Source organism: Diplotaxodon limnothrissa, linkage group LG5 (assembly GCF_057381915.1).
Source record: "Diplotaxodon limnothrissa isolate DT_005_m linkage group LG5, D_limnothrissa_male_GT1.1, whole genome shotgun sequence".
Classification (NCBI taxonomy): Eukaryota; Metazoa; Chordata; class Actinopteri; order Cichliformes; family Cichlidae; genus Diplotaxodon; species Diplotaxodon limnothrissa.
In genome coordinates, this window is record NC_140600.1 from 7,539,270 (window position 1) to 7,566,165 (window position 26,896).

Here is a 26,896-nt window from a genome sequence, read left to right on the forward strand (position 1 = left end):
ATGTGGGGTAATCAGGTTGTTAGCTTTTACTTGTTGCCAATCTGCATCGTCTGCCGTGAGAGGGTTAGCCCAAATGTACAGTGTTTCACATTTATGTCGCATTTCAGGAAGCCAGTTACCAGCCTGTCTGGAAAAGCTTGTTGCACGAGTTATTGCACACAGTAAACACACTGACCAGTCACTACAGAGCACAGTAACATTTGTAAAAGAGATAGGGGCTGACCTCACGTTCAAAAGGATCGAGACAGAACAGACATGTCAGTCGAGTATGGTCTATTTTGTGCTTGATTTACTTGCTCTCACTGCAGCCAAGCTGCATGTACTCGGCTCTTTATATTAGTTTGCAGTGTGTTTTATTTATTGTACACAAACAAAGGCATGAAAATCTCTTTATTGCTTAAAGTCTTTGTTTGGTCTCTCTTGACACAGACCCCGACCCTAGTAGTTTGCAGTGATGTGAGCTTATAGTTATATAATACCTGGTGAGTCCTTGTTCCTGGAACACTAAGCCAGTGTTGGCCGATGCTGTCACAACTTTCTATCTAGGGTTATCTTGCACTCACACTGGGTCACAGTGGTGCTCTCTGAAGGCGGTTACACTGGAAACTGCTTCATATGATTCTGAGAACTCACACTGAAACAGATAGCGAGTGTGCACCATAGCCGCCGTGACATTACTCATTGATTTGTGAACTCCACACTCAAGCCTCCACTTTACCTTTATGGCAGTCACTATCTTTTTTTTTTTTTTTTTTGGAGCCAGAAGTGACCATATTTAGACAAGAGGGAGGCATGCTACGCTAACAATAATACTAGCATTGTGAAGATACCACCTTTAGCAGCAAAAACTTCAGGTAACTGTTTTCTGTGTAAATTTAACAGTCTGTCACGAACCATTCTTCCTTACAGTCTTTGTCACGTTTCTCTTAAGGTCCCACCACAGCATCCAGTCAGGTTGAGCTCTGACTGGGTTCTTTTCAGCCGTTCTCTTGAAGATATGTTGGCTTGCTTGGGATGATTTTCCTGTTGCAAGACCCGGTTTTTGACCAAGTTTTATCTGGTGGACGGACAGATAGATTTCCCAGATATAGCAATGTGTATTGTTGCTAAACATGTCCGCTTTTGTCTGCTCTGTCCAAAGCACATTGCGTTGTGTGGTTTGTTTGGATGCAGGTTTGCAACTCTAAGCCACGCTGCCATTTTCTTTTTAGAGAGAAGATGCTTTGTCCTGGCAACTTTCCCAGACAAGCCATACTTATTTAGTCTTTTTTCAATTATACCGTCACGAGCTGTAACATTTAACATGCAAACTGAGGCCTTCTAGAGCTTCTTGCTGTTTCTTCGAGCCCTGCACGGTCTGACCTTGGGATGAATTTGCAGGAACGTCCACTCCTGGGAAGGTTATAACTTTGTGTTAACATACATGTGAATGCCCCAAACCAGCAAACAGCCAGAGATTCTGTTTATATGGAGGTACATTTCACATTTGCTGATGGTCAGTTAATCAAGTCCATTCTGTTGGCAGTATTTGGCTGCTAGTTATTCTCTTAATTCCTATGGAAGAGTGATCTTAGATTTTCACAGACTACATAGTCCTGTGTAGTCTGTGAAAACTTTCTTTTTTTGATAACTGTACTTATTGTTCTGTAAGAATAGTAATAATACACACCTTCCTTCCCACGCAGTCCTTGGTTGAATTAGAAAGATGGTAGATAATGGACCAGCCCTTCAACAGTATTTGATGATGGTGATGATGATAAGAATCCCTCCTTGACTTTGAGAAGCAGCCTGTAATGTTACTGTATGTATCAAGAAGATGAGGTCAAAAATTGTATATGGACTGACTGAAATATGCTTATATGGGCCATAATAATATCATTCATCAGGAGTTTACATGTTAGCTGTGAGTCATAGCAACAAGAACTATCTTATGGTAAATCTGTATATGTGTGTTTTCACCCAGGTCCAAGCCACAGTAGTGGGGTTCCTGGCCTCCATAGCTGCTGTGATCTTTGGCTGGATCCCAGAGGGACACTTCAAGCTGGGCCATGCAGTGCTGTTGTGTGCCTCTAGTGTGGCCACCGCCTTCATCGCTTCTCTGCTGCTAGGTATGGTCACCAGTTGGGAAGTGAGGGGTGTTCACAGTGCTACTCATCAGTCACGTCGGGATTTTATGTAACTCTCAGTGCTAATTTGCCATCATTAGCAAGTCTTTTTCACTCAAGTGCTGTTTAAGCTCTTGATAGTTACAACTAGAAGAAGAAGAAGCTACATTTAGCGGCCTCTTTGTTCACAAGTGGTCACCACAGCAGGTAGCTCCACGAGTTTGATTTGACAGATTTCTTTAGTACCTGATGCCCTTCGTGGCACCACCGTAAGGCACATGTGCCTCCTTCTTGAACCTCAGCTCTTTATTTGATAGGCAAACGTGTGAACCACTCTATAGGGTGGCTATACAGTAGCTCAGCTTGTCATCTACTGATCAGAAGGTTGGCGGTTCGATCTGTGGCTCCTCCAGTCTGCATGCCAAGTATCTTTGGGCAAGATGCTAACCCCAAATTGCTCTCCGATGTGTTCATCGGCGTATGAATGGTAGTTAGGAAGCACTAAGAAACTTAGAAGACAATGCTGGTGTGAATGTGGCATGTTGTATACAGCGCTTTGAGTACTCCGGGAGAGTAGAAAAGCACTATATGAGAATCAGTCCATATACCATAGTTATCTACACAAAAAGGAGTTGATAAATAAGTTAACCTCATTTTGCTATCAGTTAGATAAGATGTCTTTAGTGTTAGCCCCTTTAGTAGTAGTTTATGGTACTTTTTTATGTTATTTTCTTTAATATGATGTGCCAAAAGTTCACAAAAAATATTGCCTTTGGCTAAGGTGTATAATATGGTACATGCATTAGTAAAGTGCAATGAAAACATGCTTTGCAAATAAATTGTGTGTAAATAAGCATCCACAGAAGAAATAAGAATCTCTTATCTCTAATCAATGAAATGCCTTAAACTAAAATAAAACTAAAGTATTAGTTATCTGGATAATTCTAATAGATTGAACTGGTCAATGTTTTGCTGGCCTTTGTAGTATGTAGGATTAAATGTGTAATATTTGGATGTAGCTGCTATAATAGTCCCAACATGCTATCATGGCTCAGTGTGTTAGCATGCTATATGCAGATTAGTACTAAACACAAAGTGTGAAATGGAAAACATTTGAAAATTTTGGTGAGATCAACATTTAAGTGACAAACATGACAGTTCATCCTGAGGTATCTATACCCAGGTACATGGAAGTCGTATCCATATTTGTTATATCTGAACAAAAACCTTTAATATGTCCAACCTCATAGGTCACCAGGGTTCATTCTGTGTGCACCACAAATCTCCATCTAGCAAATATAAGAGCATTTCAGTAAAACCCACAAACTTTAAAGTAGCACCAGCTGAAAAGTTGGGTGATAGGTTTCGGTAGGTTTCTTACTCTGGGGACAGCGGATGTCAGTTGTTGTTGAGAACTTTCAGTCTGAACCACAGTGGTGGACTGATCACACATTCCTGGAACCACGCTGACAACATCAGATTGCTTTATAGGTGCAGTCGTCATGTTTTTACTGGCTTTCATCAGCTCAACAACTACGTTTGAGTGAAGCTGTTTTCGAAACTGTTTTTCAGACAAAACCATTTTTTGTTGCTGTTTTGTTTTTGCTATAAACCAACATGAGCTGTCTGTGGTTGCTGTAGGAAAGAACCTTAAACATTTTAGATATGCGGAAACATTGTGCTGGCTCTTACTCCCACATGCTGTTTGTAACCAGGCTTTGTATTTGCCAAAGTCAGTTCCTTTAAGGGAAATAAAAGAATCCCAATTGAGCAATCAAGCATCAAAATAACTCTTTTTGTTTTTTTTAAGTGAGTACTGTTGGACAGTTAAGAGCATTGTTGCCTTCTGTGTTGTGATGCCTCTGATCTAAAATCTCACAGGTCTCATCATGATCGGCGTGATTGTTGCATCCAGAAAAGTCGGCATCAACCCTGACAATGTGGCCACGCCAATCGCTGCTAGCCTAGGAGATCTGATCACCCTGTCCCTGCTGGCAGGCATCTCAACAGGACTCTACAAAGAGCTAGGTAACGGAAATGACGAGCATACCCACAGATCTTTTTGCTTTTTCCATTTGAAAACAGGTGTGCGATCCATTATTTTACCTGGATGTGCTCAATTAGGTGGTTTGAATAGTGGATACTTGCCGTCTCAAATTCTCGCATGTCTTAAACTGAGCCTCTGATTCACAACTGAAGGTAACTCCCAAATTCCGACAGAATCATTTCAACATTATTTTGATAGTTGGTAGATCCATCAAACAGCTTCCAGAGTCTTCTTTACCTTTGAAGTTATTAAAGAAAAGGGAGCGGCATGAGTAGAATGTATGAAATGTTGCTCTGCTTTTGGTAAATAAGGATGAAAGCCGCCCACACCTACTCTCGCTGTGTTCCGGGGCAAGAAACTCCACAGCTGTGTGGCTGTATTGTTAGCGCTGTGATAGCATCTTCACCGGCAGCACACCCAGCTCCATCGAGCTCCCTGCTGTTCCATCATTTGCACACCACAGACAGTGACAAACACTGACACGCAGAGTGTGGAGTAATCCTGTAGCTCTTTAGTCTGTCAGAGAATCTACAGACTTTATAGTCTTACTCACTGCTGCTTGTTGAGCTTATTTGGGATATTTTGGCTTAGACACTCACAAACACGGCTGGTGTCTGGGTGTTGTAACCAGCCCGTGTACTTAATGTGCTGTTTGTGGTGCTTTGTAATCTCCTGCATTTGTTAGTCAAGCTGCAGTACTGCCTTCTGCAGGAAAGGCCATGATTTAACGGCAATCCAAATGAAAACAGTCAAAATTTGCCAGTGTGTGATTTATGTTGCGTTTCAGCCACGTCCAAGGTGGTTTTTTTATAGAATTCTCAGAAAATGAAAAAATGAAAAATTTGTTATGTCAAAATATGACAAAGATGTTCCTGCTAAAGCATCAATATCTTTTTTTCCCCCCATTCAGAGTACAATGATTATGCCAACCCTCTAGTGTGTGCAGTTTTTGTGGCGATGTGCCCACTATGGGTGCTGATAGCCAGGAAGATCCCATCCACCAGAGAGGTCCTTTACTGCGGCTGGGAGCCAGTCATCATCGCCATGGCCATCAGCAGGTAGGATGTGCTTGCTTATGTGGATTTTTAACTCACAGTGCTGCCTTTGTTTTTCTCAGTTACTATTGCTGTATTCACTGATGATGTCACAGAGCCTACCAACAACCTAGGCTCCACACCATCCTAGACCCCGATCCTCAGAACAGGAGAAAACCCAATGAGGCATCTTTTTGCACACGCAGGAGTCTCCCCCTGCTGGCCATGAGGAAGCCTCTAGTTAGGGTGCTTAGGTTTTCTTTTCAGGCTCAGGGCTGAATCCATCAGAATATATTAAATTAATAAATAAAACTTTAAATATGTTTTTGAGTACATTTACAGTCAGTTTTATTTATACAGTGCTAAATCACAACGAGGGTTTCCTCAAGATTCCTCCAATGTGTTCCACGGGATAACGGATTATAATGTATACGAGATTACAGATGGGTCCTTAAGTGTTTTAAATGTCTGATTGTAGTTCTCTCTTCTCAGTTTACCCATGTTTTTGTATGGTAAATAGCAGTATGTTCACTTTTTGTTCACTTTTTTGCTTGTGTGTGTCTTTCAGTGTCGGTGGTCTGATCCTCGACAAAACTGTCACCAACCCAAACTTTGCTGGCATGGCTGTCTTCACTCCAGTCATCAATGGTGAGCAGTCAGAGAACAAAAGTGTACAAAAGAGGTGGAAATAACAACCCTCAATATGCCAACTAGTAAAACAACAAATGCAGAGAAATCTGTTGGAACCAATTAAATTGTGTATTTAGAGCTGTTGCTGTGCTCACCCATCTGTGTCATGTAACAGTGACACACTGACTAATGCCTGCCAGAGGAAGCATATGTGCACTGCGGTAATACTAACCGATGGAGCTGGCATGGCGCCGTGCTCTTGCACGGCTAAAGGCCAGCTCCACAATACTCGACTGGAGAAATGTTTTTGTTAGTACTGAGGTTGATTTGTCATGTTTTCATGTGCCAGGTGTGGGAGGTAACCTGGTAGCAGTTCAGGCAAGTCGAATCTCCACCTATCTACACATGAACGGTATACCCATGGGGGATCCCAACCCAGCCCCCAGGAAGTGTCCCACACCCTGCACTTCCTTCTTTGGTTCCAGTAAGTTATCAGGCAGCAGTGGAATAAATGTTCCACTGTCCCCGCCCACTCTTTATCTCATACAAACAGTTTTTTCCATACGGAGGGTGTATTACAAGTGAGACTACTGGCTATATTGAGCTTAAAGTGTTTTCTGTGTGATAAGAGCCACTCTTTTTTACATTATGCTGACAATGTAACCTGGGCGGGAGCAGGCTATACGCAGAGTTTAGTTTAAAGTCAGGTGGAGGTGCTGCGATTTTACTGATTCTTTTATTTGCAGCGTATTTTAAAAGCAATACTGATTCTTTGTTGGGGAAGTGTAGAAGTTGTTAAGCCCTACCTTAGTAAAAATCACTGAATGAAGTGCAAACCGTGTGTTGCATTGTCACAGGAATGTGCATGTATTCATTTGGTTATAGAGAAAATATATAAAATGATTTTAGATTTTATTCTAATGTGCGGTTAAGTCTTATTTACACCGCTGAGATTGCAGCTACTAAAATAGAAAACACACACCAGGAATCAATCAATCAATAACGTTATTTCACTTTCATCTGCTCACACACTAAAGTAATCTTTAATCTTTAAATGGGTCCAGTTTAAAGTTTCACAGGTCTATCCGCTCAGAAATAACCAGCAGCACAGACAGTGCAGTCAGCCATAAAACAATTGTTAATCATCAGTTTAACATTTATCTGCAGCAATGACTTCATAGATTTTACTAGATCTTACTCATGTAGGTGGCACTCATGGGGATATTTGTGCAAAACAAGAGTAAAACCTGTAAAATGCATGTTTTCATATGGACACACACGGAGCTTGAAGCAGAAAACCCGGCTTAACAGAGACAGCTGATTACCACTGTTGTGATACCCGTCATCTACAACTTGGGCTCGAGGTTTTATCAAGCCAGCAAATACAAAGAAATCCTAACTGTGTTGGACTTCTTCATAGTTTATCCTTCAAGCCAGCTCGTGCAGGGCCCAGTTTGATGTTACTATTTGATATCAGGAAATCCATTAAATAATTATAATGAGGTGCATCATGACTGCAATTAAACAACAATGAGTTTAAAAATACTGCAGACATAAAATGACCACCAAAAAATTTTAAGTAACTTAAAGTCAAAATAATGACAACAAAGAGGCAAAACAGAGGAAAGGTCGAAAAAACCCACAAAGCAACAACAGACAAAGTGAGAAAGCACGAACAGCGAGACAAAATAACTACAAACATTTAACAAACAAAGAAAACGGCAAAGCCTCAACAAAGGGAAAACAACCACGAAGTCACAAATTGACAACAGAGACAGAAAACAACAACAGAGACAAAACAACCACAACAGTGTGTCAAAGAACCATTAAAAGACAAACCAACTATGAAAAACAAAACTATTTTAAAGAATTTCAAAGAAAACAAGTACAAAAATAACCTTAATGACACAGCCTTGTTGGCATGTCCTGTTCCTGCTTCACAGGAGAGTCTTTTCCAGTGTTGTCCAGCGTTTTCCATCATGCTATCGCCTCGTATGTAACTCATGTTCGTCTCTCTCCATTCCAGCTGTGAACTCCCGTTCAGCCCGTGTACTTTTCCTGCTGGTTGCCCCAGGGCACCTCGTCTTCCTCTACACCATCAACTCCCTGAGGGGGGGACACACCACCCTCACACCCATCTTCATTACCTTCTACCTGTTTGCTGCACTACTGCAGGTACAGATATGTTTGTACATCATTTTACAACATTGTAAGGGTGTCGTTGAGGAATTCCGAAATATTGATACTTGCGTCTTGGTTATGACATACAAATATTATGTAAAAATCATTGTTCACTAAATCTGGCTATGCTTTCTTCAGGTCATGATCCTCCTCTACCTGGCAGACTGGATGGTCCACTGGATGTGGGGTCGGGGCATGGACCCTGACAACTTTTCCATCCCGTACCTGACCGCCCTGGGTGACCTGCTGGGGACTGGCTTCCTAGCCCTGTGCTTCCACTTGCGCTGGTTCATCGGGGACAGAGACACTAACGTGGGCAACTGAATGCATGCACAGATACACACACACACACACACACACACACACACACACACACACACACATAAAAACAACTTAAATCCTTACTGTATCCTTGCACGCTCGAGCAGTGACGAACATCACTCGCATTGTCTGAACACTGAAACTGGACATCTACAACGAAAGGGCTAAACTCCTGTCAGGCTCTGACTGACGGTGCATATAGTGCACGTAGCATTTCATCTTCAGGATATCAGGACACTGTTGCTCAGCAGCAGCCCACAAATCCACCTTAGAGAAAATGGAATGTCTTCACCTCAACCACGCAACAAAACCCCACCAGTGATGGATTCATTACTCCACCGTTATTTTACATAATGAGTCCTGCCACTTTTGTTATCATACCATTGACAATGATTGTTATTGTTCAAAAAGATGCATTTGATAGCTGATATATGAATGGATATTTGTTCTATGTGCACGGCCAGTCCTCATTATTTTCAATGGGAACATTCGCCGTCTTGTTTTTAAAAACATTTAACACTTGAAACCTTGACAGAAAAAAGACAGCAAAAAGAAAAAACATCCAAACAAGCCTAGAATGCATAATCACCAAGTGCTACTTCACGTATATAGAATGATAATTATATGAGATCTAATGGAAAATCTGATTTACTAGAACCTATAGGACTGTCCTCCTAGTAGGGAGCTCTTTTAGGGGGTTTCACTATAGGAGACTGGACCACCAACTAGCTAAATCCCTTTTTAACATTGTTTCCATGGGTGGATGGCTTCATTTGAGTCAGGGTATGAAAATGAAGACGTGAGGCTTTGTTTTCCGTAGCTGCTCACGCCCATTTCTGGCATTTAAAATAAGGACTACCAGACCTGAGGGGAGTCCAGCACTTCAGACAGTCACTATAACAATGGACTCGTCTCTTAGTTTTAACATGATGTGTTGGAAATCACATAATTAGTTTATTTAGCCGTGCTGTCCTCACAGGTTACACTGCTTCCATTGTTGGCCAACTGTGCTCATAAAACATCCTTATTCACAGAAAAAACAAGCAAATACACTTAAGAAAAAATAAATATGTGTGTAATGGCTGTGTGACTGTCAGTCAGGAGTGTATCAAAACTCGACTCCCTCTGAGCTTGAGCTCCACTTGTGGTGCCAAGAAGTCAGCAAAGGTCGAACTGTACCCTGAGCGGTTCCAGGTGAGAACAACACCAGTGCCCCTGTATGTAAGCTTCTGCCAACTTTCTACTGAACAAACAAAACGGTTGTTGCTGTGTATCCCAAGCCAGGCTTTCAGTAAGTGACAAGAGGCTCAACACGCTGTAGTGCACTGGAACAAGCCTGCAGAGTTAGGACAGAGTCTGAAAGTGTGTTAAGTTGTCTTAGCCAGGCCGCCAGGTTATGCTGACTCGTGTTCAGTCTGGCACCAGATGAAAGGTAATGATGGCAGATATTTTGTGTGAATATTTGGCCGTACTAAATGTTTGGTTCCCACAGAGCAATTAGGCCACGTTAGGGTAGTGAATTAAGAGACAGCTCAAGGAACTGCGTCAGGTCATAGGAGGATATGGGGAAGAATTTTAGTCAATTCAGATTCATGCAAATGTCAACATAATTTTCCAAATTCTTTGTAATTCTAAATTCTTCTGCCTGAAAACCCGGTGAGACTACACAATGAAGTCCCACATGTAGCAGTTAAATCTCCTGCAGAATTGCAATAATCAGGTGCAGCAAATTTGAGTTCTAACCCTTGACCCAGATAGAGTCATAGCTCACTAACCAGCAATAACCCTCTGCTACTATAAATTGCTGAATAAAAATGTGGTTTGGAGATTTCTGTAGTATAGAATAGTAACAGTAGAACTGGTTTTGTACACTGATACGGCCATTGTGGAGTTTCCTGTGCTCCTTGTTCTTGGGCAAATTTCACCAGGAGACCTGGTTTTGTCCTTCCATTGAAATACATGCATACAGTTAGGTTAATACCCCCCGAGAAAAAAAAAAAGAGTAATTCAAGACAAAAAAAAAAGAGTTTAACACTACAATAAGTTAATTAATTAACTTATTGTCATGATGCTAAAAGTTCACTAAGCCATCTAAGCTGTCAGTTAGCAATTGTTAGCTTAGTTTAAAAGAAAGAAAGTTCAGATTCTTTCAGACTCTCAAAAGCTTCCTATGTCAGTAATAAGTGACAGGAAATGATGGAAAGAGACCGTGGATGACATGTGAGGTCATAAGGCTGCATGTATGTACACTAACCTTAACCCCATCTCTGGGAACTTTTACCCCTTTCCAAGAACCTGTTTACTTACTGTCAGGAATTATGTTTATTACTATTAGTATATAGGACAGAGTCACAAAGCAGATAGCTGTTTTATGAAAGTATAGCTTGTAGCTTTCCTACAAATATAGGATTTGGGTGTGAAATCACATTGCCAATAGGAAACTGCTTTTTAACAAATCCCAGAACGTTGATTCTGTTGATCTGGACGTAGTGTTTTCAGATCAACGGCGACTTCTTCAGCCTCAGCTGACTGCAGGTTTCTCCGGTCTTGTAAACAGTATATTTGCACTGACTAACTCCTTTGTAACATAGTAGCTCTGTTTCTTTTGATTTGACTGCATTGGTTTGCAAAATGCCAAACTCTTCCACCTTTTTTTTCTCGAGTACAGACTAATGTTACCATTCTACTGCTTGGTGTGATTGAGCACCGAGGCAGAATTCATTATTAGTTGTTACTTTTCCCCAGTTATGCCAAAGTGTGTATTTTCCCTTTTGTTTTTGAAATGATGTCTGATAATAAGGGAGGAAAGTGTTTCATAGGAGTAACTGAATACTATTTAACCACATTTTAATCATCATTGACATAATGAGATAACTTTAGTGTGTGCCCCATATCCACACAACTGATCTGCCATCAGCTAACTCTGTATTCAAGGGCTCGCAGGTGAGGAGGAGAATGAAACGGGAAGTGGTGAGCCATGTTGACAGACTGTATCGAGTGCCGGTGTCAGTCCAGGAGAAACCTGCATGTGATGCTTGACTTAACTGTTTCCAAAGGGGGCCAGCAGAATGCATGTGCAGGGAACATGGTGTGAATGTGCAAAACTTGATTATTGTATCTGTTTAAAATCTTTGATCTCATGATGTTTTTTAAAGTGTCAATTATGTTAAAATTGTGATTTTTTTTTTCTTTGTTTTCCTTTAATTCTTTGCCTCCTTTCTTCTTAACGCTTCATCATTATAGTTTTTTGTCATGAATTTGATCAAACAACCACTGTAAACACTGTCTCCAAGCTGGTCAAATGCAACATTGTACTGTAATCTGCAAAACCGCCTCCAGAGGGCACTGCAGGGATTCTCCTAACTGTACATCTCCTGTGTGTGTCCTCTGGATTCACATCCTCAGCTGGAGTGACATCATTGGTTTTGTCTGCTTTTCTACAGTATTTAACTTGTAAGAGTTGCACCCCTCCACTTAGTCTGTACCCTCCACTCTCTTACTGACCAGGTGCCAGCATTCTGCCTCGACGTCAATGGAAAGTTGTGAATACTTCAAAAATGGGGCATGTAATGCTTTATTTATTTTTAGAAACACACAAAGCAAATTGTACATACTATATTTATTCTATATATAAGGTTGTTTATTTTTAATTTTGGCTCAGTATCACGGTCACCATGTCTTCGTTCTATTCTTTGCTGAAGGCCAGTAGAGCTTTTTTGCACTCTCTGCGATAGAATTGCAGTGAGGCTAATGACTAGCACAGTGCCTAATATCTGTCCTTACACACCTCACACACACGCTCACGCGCCCTATCTCGCGCAGGGAAAGCATACTTATGAGACATAGAATGGCCTTAACCTATCAGAGCCAAGCTCTATTCAGAATAACTAATCAGGAACTAGGTTCACCACAGAGTAGTGTCTGTTTATTTAGCTCTGATTTTGAAAAACAAAAAAACAACTGTACAATATGTTGATTATGTGTAATGTAATAATGATTTTATATGACGCTGCAGTGGAGATCAGTTCTTGTTCAGTTCGGAAGCTGGTAGACCCCCCAGCAAGTTGCTTTACACGGCATCTGGGAAGTCTGGGATTAGAAATAAAGAGTCCAACACACCTAAAGAAAACACAGAGTTCTCTGGTTCTTTGTCTTCTTATGAATCCAGATGTATCCTTCCCTCTATCTTACATATCCAGCCTTTAAAACCCCCCACCCACCTGCTGCCTTGTTAACCTCAGTGCTTCGAATTGTTGAACCCCTGAACTCACAGGGAACCACGCTGACCCCCAGACTGCCATCGCTGACTTTAAATATCAGCTTTTGACTCTTAATGTCAAAATTATTTTAAACACATGGACAGTCTTACTGGGTCTGAGGTCTTTGTGTTCTCTGTGTGTTCCTTTTGTAAAAGCCTCCCTCTGTGAGGCAGGAGGAAGGCTTTCTTCCTGCAGGTCTTTGTAAATTGCTGGAAATAAATAAACTATATTATTTCATACCATCCCTGTGTGTGTGTGTGTGTGTGTGTGTGTGTGTGTGTGTGTGTGTGTGCGCGCGCGCGTTTTTGCCCAATTCATTGTCAATATAATGGTTGCTAAACTTGGCCAAAGATCTATTTAAATTGCATAATTTTATTTTACACACTGATGTGTATCTTTATATTTTTAGCAGTTATTAATATTGCTGCATATCATTTAGTACAGTTAATTAGCCATCAAGGAACATGCATTTATTTTATACTTGCTTCAGGAGGTATTCAGACCTCCTACATCTCTCCAATTTTTGCAGACATTTGTTTTGAAACGGCTAAAACTGACATTTTTCCACATTAATCCAAACTACACTGCCTACAATGATAATGTTACACAGTTCTCCTTAACAAAAACATTTAGACTCTTTGCTGCAGTAAATTGTGGTGCTATATTTACTCTTGATCTGTTATTAGAACTGGACTGATTGGACAGTGTAGAATGAAGCTCTTTTATATAGAAGAAGAAGAATTTACAAAACCTAAGCCATAAAGACCAATGATGTCTGCAGGTGCTATCCATAAAACTGTGACAAATCACACATCAGATCAGGCTCTCAAATGTTTCTAAAGCTTTCAGCGTACCAGGAAGCACAGTTCATCAATAATTGTGAACAGTAATTGTGTTTAAACCAACAGTACTCGCGCTTTGCCTGAAACGTAACTAAGCAAGTAGGGAAGCGACCACAGAGAGTTAAGATGACTCTAACAGACATTTAGAAGTTCTCTGCAGTGTCCGGAGAACATGCCATCTCAGCTGCACTACATTGCTTTGAGCTTTACCTTGAGGTAAGAGGCTGCCTGACAGCTCTCTGGTAGTTTGGCAAGCAGCATTTAAAACATCTGGAAGTCTGTTGGTGCATAAACTCTTTAGCCATAACTTCAAGCATTATTTCTGTCCAGCTGCTACCTAAAACATCTGAACAATGACACACGGCATCACGTGATGATGGTACTTCCTAGCAGCACATATGAGGAGGCTGATCAGACGTAAACGGTGAATGAAGGCTGCCAAATAGAGGGATGTTCTTTGAATAACACCTCGTGTGTGCTGACACAACCTGAGATATGACCTGATATTCTCCGACTATCCTCAAATCATCCAAATAAAGCTTAGACTCAAAGCGGATACATTAGAAGAGACACAAGGATAGCAGTGCAGTTTAATGGGGGTTTTCAGTGTTATCTGATTAGAATGAAACCTGGAAAACATTAGCTTTTCAAAAAATAAAGGTATTTGGATATATTTTAACACAACTTAATGAGACAATAATTACACAAGAATCACTGAAGTACAATATATTCCACCAAACGTGTCTAGTAGACGTTTGCTATACTAGTAAATGAAAGCTGGATGAACTGGTCTCTTTGAAGAGTCTCTTGGATGTGCTTTTCTTTTCAGCTTGAGTGTGTTTCAGATCAGATGGCCTTGGAATTTCTGTCTTCACAGAAATGGAAGAAAAGTCCAGTAAAAACAAATAATCATTCAACCTAAACAGATGCGGAATAAAACACTAGCAGACTAAATTACATAAATTATTTCATTATTAAATACTTTAAAAATTACATGGTGCAAACAAGCTAATCATGCAATACAGCACATGTGTTACAGCTGACTCAGCAGGAGATGAGCAGTGGGTTGACACTGCTAGTTTGATATCCTGAGGGTAGAAGCAGGAGTTTCTCTCTGTCTCTCCTCCTCCTCCGTCATCCTTTCTCCTCCATCTTTGAGCAGTTGTGGATCAGTGGACGGAGAGAGAATCAGCGACCTGCAGGATCTGGGACGGTCCCGGAGAAAGGGGAATAAAAGCTATTGAAAAAGTAACAAAAATGAAGAAATAAGAGCATTTGGATAAAACTGGATAGCTCAGAGCAGACGCACCAGCTCCACCCCTGCTGCACACATCCAAAGTATCCATCACCATCTTCCCCAGCCCCCTGCTGGACATGTTCTAGAAGAAAAAACAAACGTTTTCACTCATTGTAAGACTACTGCTAAGCCAAAACAGCATGATGTCATACCAGTGCTTAGCACAGTATACTGGCACATTGATTACACCCTGGTCTGAATCACTTAAATGTTAAGTAATCACAGATTCCTGATTTTTTTGTGTGTAATTTTAAACAGAATAAACACGAGTTAATGACAGGCTCGTTTTGTTGGGGTGGAAGCGTAGTAATGTTATATATGAGGTCCAAAATCCTACTTCAAATGAACTTAATTACACAGTGAATATAATATTTATATATAAACTATTATATACATTTTTATGAGCAGCACCTCTGTCAGCAGAGGCTTTTTAACGCATCACAAATACACATATAAAATGTAAGCAACAGAAAATGAAATGGAGGAACCACTAGATGGCGCTGATGAGGTGTAACAATGCACGAATACCTTGTTACGTAGCTGCAGCAGCAACGCGAGCGAATCAGTGAGTTTGCCCTCCAACAAAGACAGACGTGTTTTCGCATTTTCCTCTTGTGTCCTCTCCTCCTCTTCCTCAGGACTCTAGTGAACACGAAATGCATGCGCCCATTACAATCCTGTTCAAACTGGGTGGGTTTAAAAACAAAAAAAGCTCAGTGCTTCCAGGTGCATTTTTTTATAAGCTAAAGACCTCAAAGTCAGAGGATCCTCTATGAGCAGCACTTGGCGACAGTGAGAATTAAAAAGTCCCTTTTAAGAGGAAGAGACATCCAGGCTCAAGGAGCTAGATGAGTATGAGCCAGCTGAAAAGGATGTGTCAGGACATTCAAGACTTATATTGATAAGAAGATATTCTCCAACATTAAAGTGTATTTATAGCAACAACAACAAAAAATCTAGAAACGCAAATGTCAAAAATTATGATTTATAAGAAAAAACGGTGGAAAAGACAATCTTTTGTTAATACATTTCTGACACTTTATATGTCAAACTGACAAAAAGCAAGAGCATCTTTTCCTCACCGCTTGTTTAAAGCCTCCCTGCGGCCGCTCTTGGTTTGGTCCTTTCTGACAGAAGTGCCCCCTGTTGTCTTTAGAAGTGCTGCTGAAACTGAAAATTTCACATTTTCAATTTTGATTCATCATTTAATAAAAGTTGTTTACAATAATTTTCAGTCCAGTTCTTGTGTAACCTGGCATACTTCAGCCTTTTCTCCCTCTTTCTCTTCCTTAAGAAAGGCTTCTTGAAACCCACCCTACCACTTAGACCACTGGAGATGCTTCAGCAAAAAGCAGATGGATGAGCTGAAGGACCAGATGCATACATGGATGGATTTTTTCCTATTCCTCAAGAATATGTTCAGAGACTGTTCATCTGCTCTAGGTTTGTAGGCTTCCCACCTCTTCGTTTGCCCTCTACTTCTCCAGTTTTCTCAGTTTTTTAAGGACCCAATGCACACCACACTGAGATATCCAAAGTTTAATCCAGCCAAAGAAACAGGCTGTGGAGGAGCAGCTCACCTACTTATGGGAATGTTTGTGGTTCAATCCCTATCTGCTCCAGTCTGCATGTTAACTATCTTTTGGCAAGTTACTACCCCCAAGCTGCTCTCCGATGCATCCATCAGAGCATGAATGTGTGTGAATGTTTGATAAAAAGCACTTGCATAGGAAAAAGTGCTTGTGTGAACCAGTCCATTTACCATTAGTGTTGTCTGTGTAGAGAGTGAATGTTAAGATATGTGTTTGAGCTTATTGGTGCAAAGTAAAAAGTACACATCTTTGGTGACTTCGGTTGCCTAACCCTAAACATAAACCAATCATTTTTGTGTCGTGAAAACTGTTTTTTGAATTCTTCAACAGTAGAACAGATGTGAGAAAGCCAGCTGTATTTTGTTTTTGCTATCAATTTGTCAGATTAACATTAGAGAAAATGCCAAGTATGAACACAAGATGTTAGCTAACCCTTTGCTACAGCCGTGCATTCGTCCAATGTGCCTCTTCACCTCCATCAGGCAGCGCTGTTCTTCCTCTCTCATCCTACTGTCCTCCTCCTCTTCATCAGATGCAGCTCTTCCCTCCACTGCCCTCTGTAGACACTCAGCATCTGCAGACAGAGCAACTGCATAGTTCAGTCATCAAAGACAGCTTAGGGCCCAAGACTGCAGAATACTGACGATTTCTCTTCTGTGGCAACTGTTAAAGGAATAAGGTTTTGGTTTCTTTGTGACTGGTTTCACATAGCGACAGCAAACAACCTCCCACAATTACAGAATACATACTTTTCCATAGCGACCAGTGATGTCCATAGAGTTACTGAGCAGTCTCTAGGCCTGTTTAAGTGGAGCCTCAATAAGACCACACTAACACTCTCATACTGATCTGTGTTTTTTCAGTTACTCACCTGTTTTGCTGCAAGTGTCTTCGGGGTGGTTCTGTTGACTTCCAGGGCTGAGGACACACGTGCAGCTGGTTCTGAGGGTGGTAAAAGGCAGAGGCCATACCTTAAATGCCTTTTTAAGGTAAATGTTTTTTTGTTTTGTTTTTACCAATTACATTTCAAATTTAATAGCATAGCAATAACTAAGTGATGCATGTACCATAATAATCAGAACTGTCCATTTTATTGCTATGCTCAGGTTTTGCATAACTAAGTTAAGTTGCTTATTAAATGTTATTTTCTAGGGGTTGCGTAAGGTCTCCTAGACACAAACTTGTGTGCAGCTTAACCTGGGCACCCTGTGGCATCAAGTTTCAAATCAGCAGAGTACACAAGCAAATGATGTGTAAATAGATGCACAAACACACCCATGTACTGAATTCCTTCACCTGCTCATGACCACACATGGTACCTGTATCTGTGCAGCTCAGTCTCAAGCTGGGTGATCCTGGACTGGAGTTGGGGCACAGACCGGGCCTGCTCCTGGATCAGCCGAACCTGCTGCAGCCCCGAGCTCAGAGCCTCCCTGGCCTCCTCTGCCCGCTTCCTGATGGAGATCACCAAAGATCATCTCACTAGTCTCCTACATCCACTCAAATATCATCCAGCAAGCTTTTAAAAACCTTCCACTGATGAATAGTAACTCCAACCTGATCTGAGTGTTCTCCTTCCTCAGTGCAGCCTCCACCCCCTGCAACTTGCGCACCTCCTGGTACGCCCACTGCAGCTCCTCCTCCAGATGCTTATTGAATCTGATGGCCTCCTCCAGCTGCCCATCACGTGAGAAGCGGATCAGCTTCAGCTCCCTTAGAAGTGGGTCTCTGATATCTCGTTTCCTTGCCACTCTCCTTGCTGAGTCTCCTGCAGCACTGCTTAACTGTCCTTTAATTCTTTGAGTTGGAACTAGTTTTCCCTGGATAAATGTGATGGAAGTCTTAGGCTTTGAAACCGTAGGGTTGTAGCAGGATGCAGAAGGGAGGGTGCTGCTCCTCTCCTGTCGGAGCACCACCTCCAGGGCCAGGCAGCGGGCATCGCTCCCCTGCAGCGCTGAGCGGAGGTCCTCCACCAGCTCCCTTAGAGCTGCCACCTCATCTGGAGAAGAAGAAAGAGGAACAAGTGAAGTGAAACCAGATCATGTGCATAATAATATATCCATAGTTTTACATTAATAACCTTTATAGGTGAACTTTAAAAGTGAAATGCGTGTATTTTCATTTTATTTTCATTTTATTTCATTTTATTTCATTTTATTTTCATTTTATTTCATTTTATTTTATTTTATTATTTTATTTATTTTATTTCATTTTGGGCGATCGTGGCTCAAGAGTTGGGAGTTCGCCTTGCAATCGGAAGGTTGCCGGTTTGAGCCCGGCTTGGACAGTCTCGGTTGTTGTGTCCTTGGGCAAGACACTTCACCTGTTGCCTACTGGTGGTGGTCAGAGGGCCCAGTGGTGCCAGTGTCCGGCAGCCTCGCCTCTGTCAGTGCGCCCCAGGGTGGCTGTGGCTACAATGTAGCTGCCATCACCAGTGTGTGAATGGGTGGATGACTGGATGTGTAAAGCGCTTTGGGGTCCTTAGGGACTAGAAAAGCGCTATATAAATACAGGCCATTTACCATTTATTCTGCTGCATATTTCTTTTCATTAGATTTCAGTGATTTTACTTTTTACTCCACTATACCTGTCTGGCAAAAACGCTAAATATGTAGAAGATTTTAAATGAAGATATAAACATGATAACTATTAAGACAGATTCTCTTCATCCTTTTAGATACTCAGCATCTAGTTTGAGCTGCTTGTCATGTTTTATATGCCGATAAGTGGATGACAGTTCTACTAAACTACTACTGAATTTCCCGGAGAAACCCACCCGAGGGATTAATAAAGTTTCATCTAATCTAATCTAAACTTCTCTCATAATTTCATTTTTATAACAGTTTGAGACACAAAGAAGCTGAATGTTCCAAAACTTTATCAAAAACATAAAGAGAAGAATGAAAAAAACATCCCAATGGATAAATGCTTTCTTCTTATCTACAACAGTGATGACATCTTCTGTCTTGTGGAGCCAGTACCTCAGATTAAGAACAGATTACAGAACATAAACCATGTCTCCTACGCTAACTAAAGCCTGATTTATAATATGAACATTGTAATAATGTTACAGAGTTTTTGTGTGCAAGGTGACAATTAAGATCAGTGGAGGAAACCCTGAATGAAGCTGCAAATTAAACTTTCTTTAGTAAAACATATAAAAAGATAACAATTTTAAAACGCTTGTGCCCAAAAGCCCAGTTTGCCCGCCGCCATGACAGCTGTTACCGGGCTCTTCTAGATGTCAAGTCTAAATAAGAGTCTTTGATAGTGTAATAATACATTTTGTATTAGCCTGGGATTATGCTGCACTAACAATTGGTATATGAAGTAGTGATATTATAGTGTTTGGTTGTATATAATTATAAGGTCATCCTGCACAATTTAATAAAGGTGAGACAGCAGAGCACATTCTAAACAGGGATTTGAAATGTTCTGGCTTCCATCATCGAGCTATTAAAATGCACATATAAGACAGACCTCCTTCTCCAGTACCTGGTTCACGGTGCTCTGAGGTCCGATCTTTCACAGATGTGTTGACTGATCCATTCTGGTCCTTTGTCAGATCAAAACTGACACACTTTCTCCGCCTAACTCGTGGCCACCGAAGCCGGATCTGTTTCTCTACCAGCTCTGTATCCTCGCTAACGGGCAGACGCAAGGCACACTCCCCGGTACCTCTACGCGCACTGCGCACACGGAAATACCCACAGAGCCGTGAGTGAAATTCTTTGAAAGAGAGCTGGCTGGGAAGCCCAGAGCATATATCTCTAAACTCTTCATCTTCCTCTTCTCGTTCTCCAGCTCCCGCTGTTTCCTTTACGGTCGCAGTTTTCTTTCCTACCTCAGCTCTGTTCAGTCCCAGAACGGCACAGAGCGCAGTGAAATCTTTCGCCGACACAGTATCGTCCCGGCTGGGGAAGGCCAGGTGGTGGAAGACTTCTTGCAGATATTGGTCTATTCCAGTGGCCAAAACAACGATTTCGTTCTCCACTCCAGGATCGGAGCAGTGGTGATGTGCCAGGGCGCTCCGGAGCCACTCGCTTTTACGCGCTGCACGCGGTGAGGGCTGTACGCGCTGCATGGCCGGTGAAGTGCACATAAATTAAAAGATATTATCAAACGGAAGCAGACTGGAGAAATTAGCACTGGATGAGATCTAAAAACGTGTGAGGCTAAGACGATTTACGGGTTGGTGTGCCCCTGCGCATTTCCCTGAAAACCCTCACTTTACATTCCTCACAGCGACGCATCAAGTCAAGATCTGATCCCCGCCGGTAAGGGGAAAAAAGTACTAAGGGAGGGCTCCACCCTTCTGTGTGCATACAGTGACCGCATGAGCGTGCGTGTGAGTGCGTTAATACGTGTTTTTAACCGCTTACTGCGAAGCATTCCGGGTGTTTGATGCCTGTCATGAAAGTGGATCAAATGTCAGGTAGAAGAAATCTCAACAAAGAGCAAAAGATTTCCATATATGAATCTGTTGCACGTTTTTCAGTTAAATTGTGATCTGCAGGGTATTTTGTGACAACAACGCGTCCAGAATGAGTCATGGCGGGTTTCTCTTCTGCATCGGTCTCACTGGGCTGCCTGTTAAAGACGAGTAACCTGACTCCTTTTGGATCTTCTGTCCACTGATCTCACAAACATACCTTCCTTTAGAAGTCAAATGTGAATTTGTTTCTGGGAAGCTGAGCAACGTCAACCGGAAATACCTTCCCACACCCTGACCTCACCACTTATCACCCACCTGACAGCCAAAACAAAGAGGGCTTCTTGAGTTTACTTACCTGGGCATGACTGCACCACAAAGCGCAGATTCCACATTAATCACACTCCTCTGCTGCACTTACATGGCACACAGAAAAGAAATCAGTTCTTCAGAACTAGTGCCAAAACAATTTGTAAACCAACATTAATGCGTTTGACATTTAGGAAGTTTATCAGTCAGAAAAGCAAAAAAGCTTCTCAGCTGTGGTCACTGAGTTCTGTGTTTGGTTAGTTACTCACAAAGACTCATCTAAAGATGTCCTGTTTGGCTCTGAAGGCTTTTCCCAATAAATGTTGCCCTTTGTTTACACAAACGCAGCAATTAAAGCAAAGACAAAAGCAGTGCGTTTCCATGCAAGCACAGTCAGACAGACATTATTTCAACATACGTTGTACTCAGTACTCTTTGCTGCTCGACACAGACACAGATAAAGCTGTGTTAAAAGACTTCTGATGGAGCCGACTTTGTGTTTGTGAACATTTTATTGACTCAACAGAAGCCCTTCCCCTTTTACCTCTTCAAACTACAATATGATCCATTCAGGATGGAAGCTGTTGTCATGTTCTCAGTACATTTAATCCTTACATAGATATTCAGGAGTCACTGGTGTAGAGACACATTTGCCATTATGCAATCTAACATAACAGGCCTGCCATAGCATCTGTCATTAGGAAACTCATAATGCCAAGTTGTGGTACTTTTATAACAGATATTTTTGCTCATGGTTTACCACTAAAGGTTGGGCTGTACTAGAGTGCATTTCATGTTTCACACACAATCTGGCAATGTGACCAAACGAGAACATTATGAGCCGCTTTTAACTGAAACCTTTTTCAGCCGCTTAGCAAAGCAATGCAAATGCATCCTGCATTTTGGCTATCACCTCATCTCTACCTTTGGCTTTCAGACATAACAGTGATTTTAATCTATTCTCTAACTCTCAACAAGACAGTAAATAAGTATACTGTTAAAGTGAAAGTCAACAGAAATGAGTTTTGTTGACATTGCAGGAGAGGATTGAGACTCGTGAACGCAAATACCTTTTATGCATAACAGGAACGAAGAATACTCGGATACTTAAAGAAGGATATTTCTAAATGAATCATCACGCCTAGACCATTTAAGATAAAGACCAGTACTTTTTCTCATTTGCAAATCACACACTAACGTACGGGCTAGTTGGTGTGTTAATAGAACTTATAAAAGCTCACACAAGAAAATCCCAGATATTGTTTAGTCTGTTTTGGTTTCCAGCTGTAATCTGAAAATGCTTGACTGACAGTGCTCGGCAGTGACTCATCGGAGGCTTTTACCCTGGAAAGGTGTTCTGTTTCAGTCAGTGCTATTTAAAGGCAAAAATAAAAAGTGTCCAGAAAATATAAAAGACAATTATCCCCTGAGGCCACAGGCACAAACATGTGGAGGCATGCAGGATAATAGAAGCCAATTTAAGTCCTTTGATTGTGTCTCAGAAACATTGTTTTTCCTTCCAAGGCAGTCAAGGTTGGGGCATGCACTACTGATATGGAAACAGGCACATATTACTTTTATTTGGGAGACAATGTTGGAGAAACAAGGCTGAGATGGTTTGGGCACGTACAGATGACGGATAGTGATATTAGACAAAGGATGCTGAACATGGAACTGCCAGGCAGAAACTGAAGGGTAAGACGACTGAAGGACAACATGAAGAGGGTTAATCTGCTGTGGTGACCCCTAAAGCAGCTGAAAGAAGAATGTCAAGTTTAATGCACATTACTTTTACACACCACACATGTACTTTTACAGTGGAAAAAGCAAAGTCAGTAAAGGTACTATATACCATATCTCGTTAGGTAAACCCCAAATTTGAACTCCAAGCCTGAACTATAGATGCAAAGCTTTGCTGTAGATACTAACTAACAGCACAGCTTCAGATAAAGAAAAACTAGTCACTAAAGTTAGCACTGGAGCAAGATACCTATTGAGTCAAAGAATAATAATAATTTAAAAAAAACCAACAAAAAAAACCCAACTTCATCTTCTTATTTTTCACTAGTTTTATATCTATAAACCTAAAATGTGAAGTTTATGAAATCTTCACAACAAGCTAAAGGCCCTTAGCTGGTTTAGCAGACCGGCAGCTATAATCTCTTTGTTGGCTGGCAGACCTCCATCACAGAGTTAAATGTATTAAACTGTAAATAATGTATTTTATTGCTGTTGCTAAATAGTAACAGTTTGTCATACATTTAATCAAAAGCTATAAACAATAAATAATAATACAACTAAAGTTGTTGTTTTCTGATTACCTAACTGTCTACGGTTATAATAACTCTAAATAAGCAGATTTTCAGAAACTAGACAATGTTGCATTCAAATCAGGTGTCACAGATTTAGAGGATACTTTATTAGGAACATGTCTTCAAGTGCTCATTAAGACAAATGTCAGCTAATCACATGGCAGCTCACTGCATTTAGTGATGTAGATATAGTCAAGATAACTTGCTGGAATTAAGTTAAGGATGGGTAAGAAAGGGACTTTAAACATGAAGTGGTTGTTGATGCCAGGCTGGCATTTTATCCACACGTGCTTTTCTAGGGCTTGCTGCAAATTGTATAAAAAAGAAAAGAATATCCGCCAAGTGCCAGATCTGTGGGCCAAAAAACCTCGTTGATGGAAGTTTTTAAAGTTTTCAGTGACTTAAACAAACTTTGTGGATCTTGAAACTTGAAACACATTATAATTCATTTTGCACAGTGATGCACATGTGATGCATGATGGTAACAAACTGAGGCAAACGTTAAACAGCACCGATTTTATTTATGGAATAGAAATAAATGAATTGGTTATTAGTAACCTGGTTGCTAATAACCCATTCTGGTTATTAGCTACACTAGTTACACTAGTTACACTACTTAGTTCAACTGAAAGGAAAAAAGAACACTATATGCAGAAATGACTTTTTATGTGTGTTTAATAATCAGCTTAAAGGGGACCATAAAAGGGGGGTTTTAAGGGTGGGCCTTAACCCTGAGTAAACACTATTTAAATGTAAATGCATGAATGCTCTTCTCTCATGAAAAGTATATGTTAAAGTGAGCTCATATTGCACTATGCTACAAACAAAAAGCCCACACACAGAGTGTGAAAGTGTCCTTTGGTGCTAGTATTACATTTAATTGTTAGCTGTCAGCTCAAACCTGTGGCCACGCATCCAACGAGAAAAAAACAGACAACTTGTCATGAGGATTTTCACAGAGACAACTCAAGTTGTGTTGTGTGAGAAACTCACGCATTGTTTTTGTTTAATTAAATCTCGTGTTTCTCCATCAAAGATGCTTCAAAAAAAAATATGAGAAGGAGCTTAAATAAATTGCATAATAGGTGTTTTGATAGAGCTAAATGCCGCATGTGTGTGTTTGTGTGGGGTAATTAGTAGTTAATATGAGACAGCAGGACCCCCCCTTGAGTCCTGCTGTCATCCTGCCCCCCTCTGACAGACAGTCCTCCAGCTGCTGCCTGCTCGGGGTGAAAGGACCTGATCTGAAAATGAAAGGATGGGAAGAAACAACAAGAGGCTATAAATAAAGGGGAGGTGGAGATCTAAAATCGTGTGTGTGTGTGTGTGTGTGCGTGTGTGTGTGTGCGTGCGTGTGTTCGTGCGCTCATGCATGCAAACCCAAGTGTCCTGTTGTTCACCTTGGAGAGGAGGAGTGAGGCACTATCAGTATTGATTGCAGTTGGGTTAAGGCTTAGCGTTGCACTCCCATATGTTCTTCCAAGGGTCAACTAAAAGCCAAATAGAACCACAGACTCCTAACACTCACACACACACACACACACACACACACACACACACACACACACTCACCACCTTTTTTTAAAGTAGTGACACTGACAGATATTTTATGCCAGATTCACTGAGGGACTCGAACTGGTTTACCCTGCAGTTGTGCTGAGGTCTCTGAATGCGGGGGGAGCTATTGTTTGTCCACTCACTTTTTCACTGATGATGCACAGCTTCTGTGTTTCAGGACTGTGACACATGTCAGGGACTAAAATGTGGGTCGCACAATGTTACCACAGTGTCACCTGTGGCTGTAAAAAGTGCAGGTTCAGATGCTGGATAAAGGAAATAGATAATGTGGCAAAGCAAGTAAAGACTTCAGCTGTAAAACTGACTAAACCCTAACCTCCTGTAGCAAAACCTCTACACTAAAGGGAAAATCCCTTTCGCAGTTTGTAAGTGAAAAATACAACAAAAAAAACCTTTGAAAAGAATCTGTGATTTAGCTTTCCTTTTGTTTGAACTTCCTGATTCCATTGTCAGGCATTTTTATAATAAAAGAATAGCAACCTGACAGATGCATGTGTTGGCATTCCCCTCTGTTCTGACATCATGAAGCTGAGTTTCGATCCTGAATCAGGGTTGTCATGTGGATGCTCAAATGGATTATGTAACCATTTTGAGTTCTTCATTAGAATTTAACCATTCTGCAACATTTTTCCTGGAAGGTGGGTGTTTGGTCTCCGGCAATGTTAAGGTGTAAAACCAAGGACCTGAATTTACCCAACAAAACACCGCACTCTTATTCACTTCATGTCCACGACTTAGCTTCGCAGGCGTATAACATCTGCCTCTTTTCCACTAGTACCTTCTCAGCTCAGCTTTTTGCAGTTTTCACTAGGTGGTATTACCTGGAGTACTTTTTAGTACATACTCATCCAGGGTTCCAAAGGAGCTGAGTCAATCCAAAAATGTGATGTCAGCTGACTACATGACACAAGTTGACCAAATAGAGATGTCAGTCGATGAGTCGTGAGAATGACTCCAGAAAATTCAAAACTGCCACCCAAATCTGCCAAACCAAGACCGAGCAGCAGGTGTACCGTCGCCTCGTCGTCCTCCATTGTTGTGTTGTGTTGTGTTTGTGTCACATGCATACGATGTCACAGACTTTGCTATAACAAGCCCCTGCACACTGAGGTGATACTCAACTGTAATCAGTGTTGGGGAGTAACGGAATACATGTACCGCCGTTACATATTTAAAATACAAAACATGAGTAACTGTATTCCGTTACAGTTACCGTTTAAAAGGGTGGTATTCAGAATACAGTTACTTTGTTGAAATAAATGGATTACACGGCGGTACTTCCCTGTTTCACTTTGTCGCGGGTCAGGACTGTTTGGGTTTTGTTTGACAGCTACGTTCTTTGTTCCAGGCGGCAGCGTTACGGTTGCCATGGTTACAGGGCGACGCTCTCTCTCTCTCTGCGACTGTGTGTTTCCTGGGTGAGAGAGCGCCTTTTCGTTGTTGTTGTTGTTGTGCTAAGCTAACAGGCAGAATGCTACAAGCATAGCTCTAAAGCAGGGGTGCCCAATCCCGGTCCTCGAGAGCTACCGTCCTGCAGCTTTTAGATGCATCCCTACTCCAACACAGCTGAATCAAATGGTTTGATTACCTCTTCAGCATGCCATCGTGTTTGGCAAAGGCCTGATAACAAGCCATTCATTTGATTCAGCTGTGTTGGAGTAGGGATGCATCTAAAAGCTGCAGGATAGTAGCTCTCGAGGACTGGGATTGGGCAGCCCTGCTCTAAAGAATGTAGCATCATGGGCAGTGTAGTCCGTGCTGCAGGGAGAATGGACTGCCATACACGTTATGGGTCTGTGAGCGCGAGGAGGGAGAAAAAAGGGGAGTGGAAAGGTACGAGTTGTCATCGAGGAAAAACGGGAGCTGGAAGCATGTAAATATAATAATAACCACTGCAGCCAAGAAGAGTGCCTGACGAGCCCAGTTGTAAGTAAGCTATTAAGACTCGACTGTACAC

General features: G+C 41.4%; 2 protein-coding genes across 3 annotated transcripts in view; one reads left to right on the plus strand and one right to left on the minus strand.

The window, feature by feature from the left end:
- Nucleotides 1-12,809, plus strand: part of slc41a1 (solute carrier family 41 member 1) — a 30,105-nt gene extending 17,296 nt beyond the window's left edge. For both annotated transcript variants that reach the window (XM_085352993.1, XM_085352994.1), the window contains exons 5-11: nucleotides 1,964-2,108; nucleotides 3,987-4,133; nucleotides 5,063-5,210; nucleotides 5,755-5,834; nucleotides 6,166-6,300; nucleotides 7,843-7,991; nucleotides 8,136-12,809. In XM_085352993.1, the coding sequence (XP_085209119.1) occupies nucleotides 1,964-2,108; nucleotides 3,987-4,133; nucleotides 5,063-5,210; nucleotides 5,755-5,834; nucleotides 6,166-6,300; nucleotides 7,843-7,991; nucleotides 8,136-8,321 (990 nt within the window). In that variant the 3' untranslated portion in view covers nucleotides 8,322-12,809. The remainder of the gene's footprint in view (nucleotides 1-1,963; nucleotides 2,109-3,986; nucleotides 4,134-5,062; nucleotides 5,211-5,754; nucleotides 5,835-6,165; nucleotides 6,301-7,842; nucleotides 7,992-8,135) is intronic.
- A 1,779-nt stretch (nucleotides 12,810-14,588) lies between these two features.
- LOC146631525 (EF-hand and coiled-coil domain-containing protein 1) lies at nucleotides 14,589-20,410 on the minus strand. The gene is made up of 8 exons (XM_085353730.1): nucleotides 19,789-20,410; nucleotides 17,866-18,307; nucleotides 17,628-17,762; nucleotides 17,180-17,250; nucleotides 16,741-16,882; nucleotides 15,799-15,886; nucleotides 15,245-15,358; nucleotides 14,589-14,798 (listed from the first exon to the last, which is right to left on the minus strand). Exons 1-8 carry the CDS (start codon nucleotides 20,408-20,410, stop codon nucleotides 14,589-14,591), a joined length of 1,824 nt encoding a protein of 607 aa, XP_085209856.1.
- Nucleotides 20,411-26,896: the final 6,486 nt, after the last annotated feature.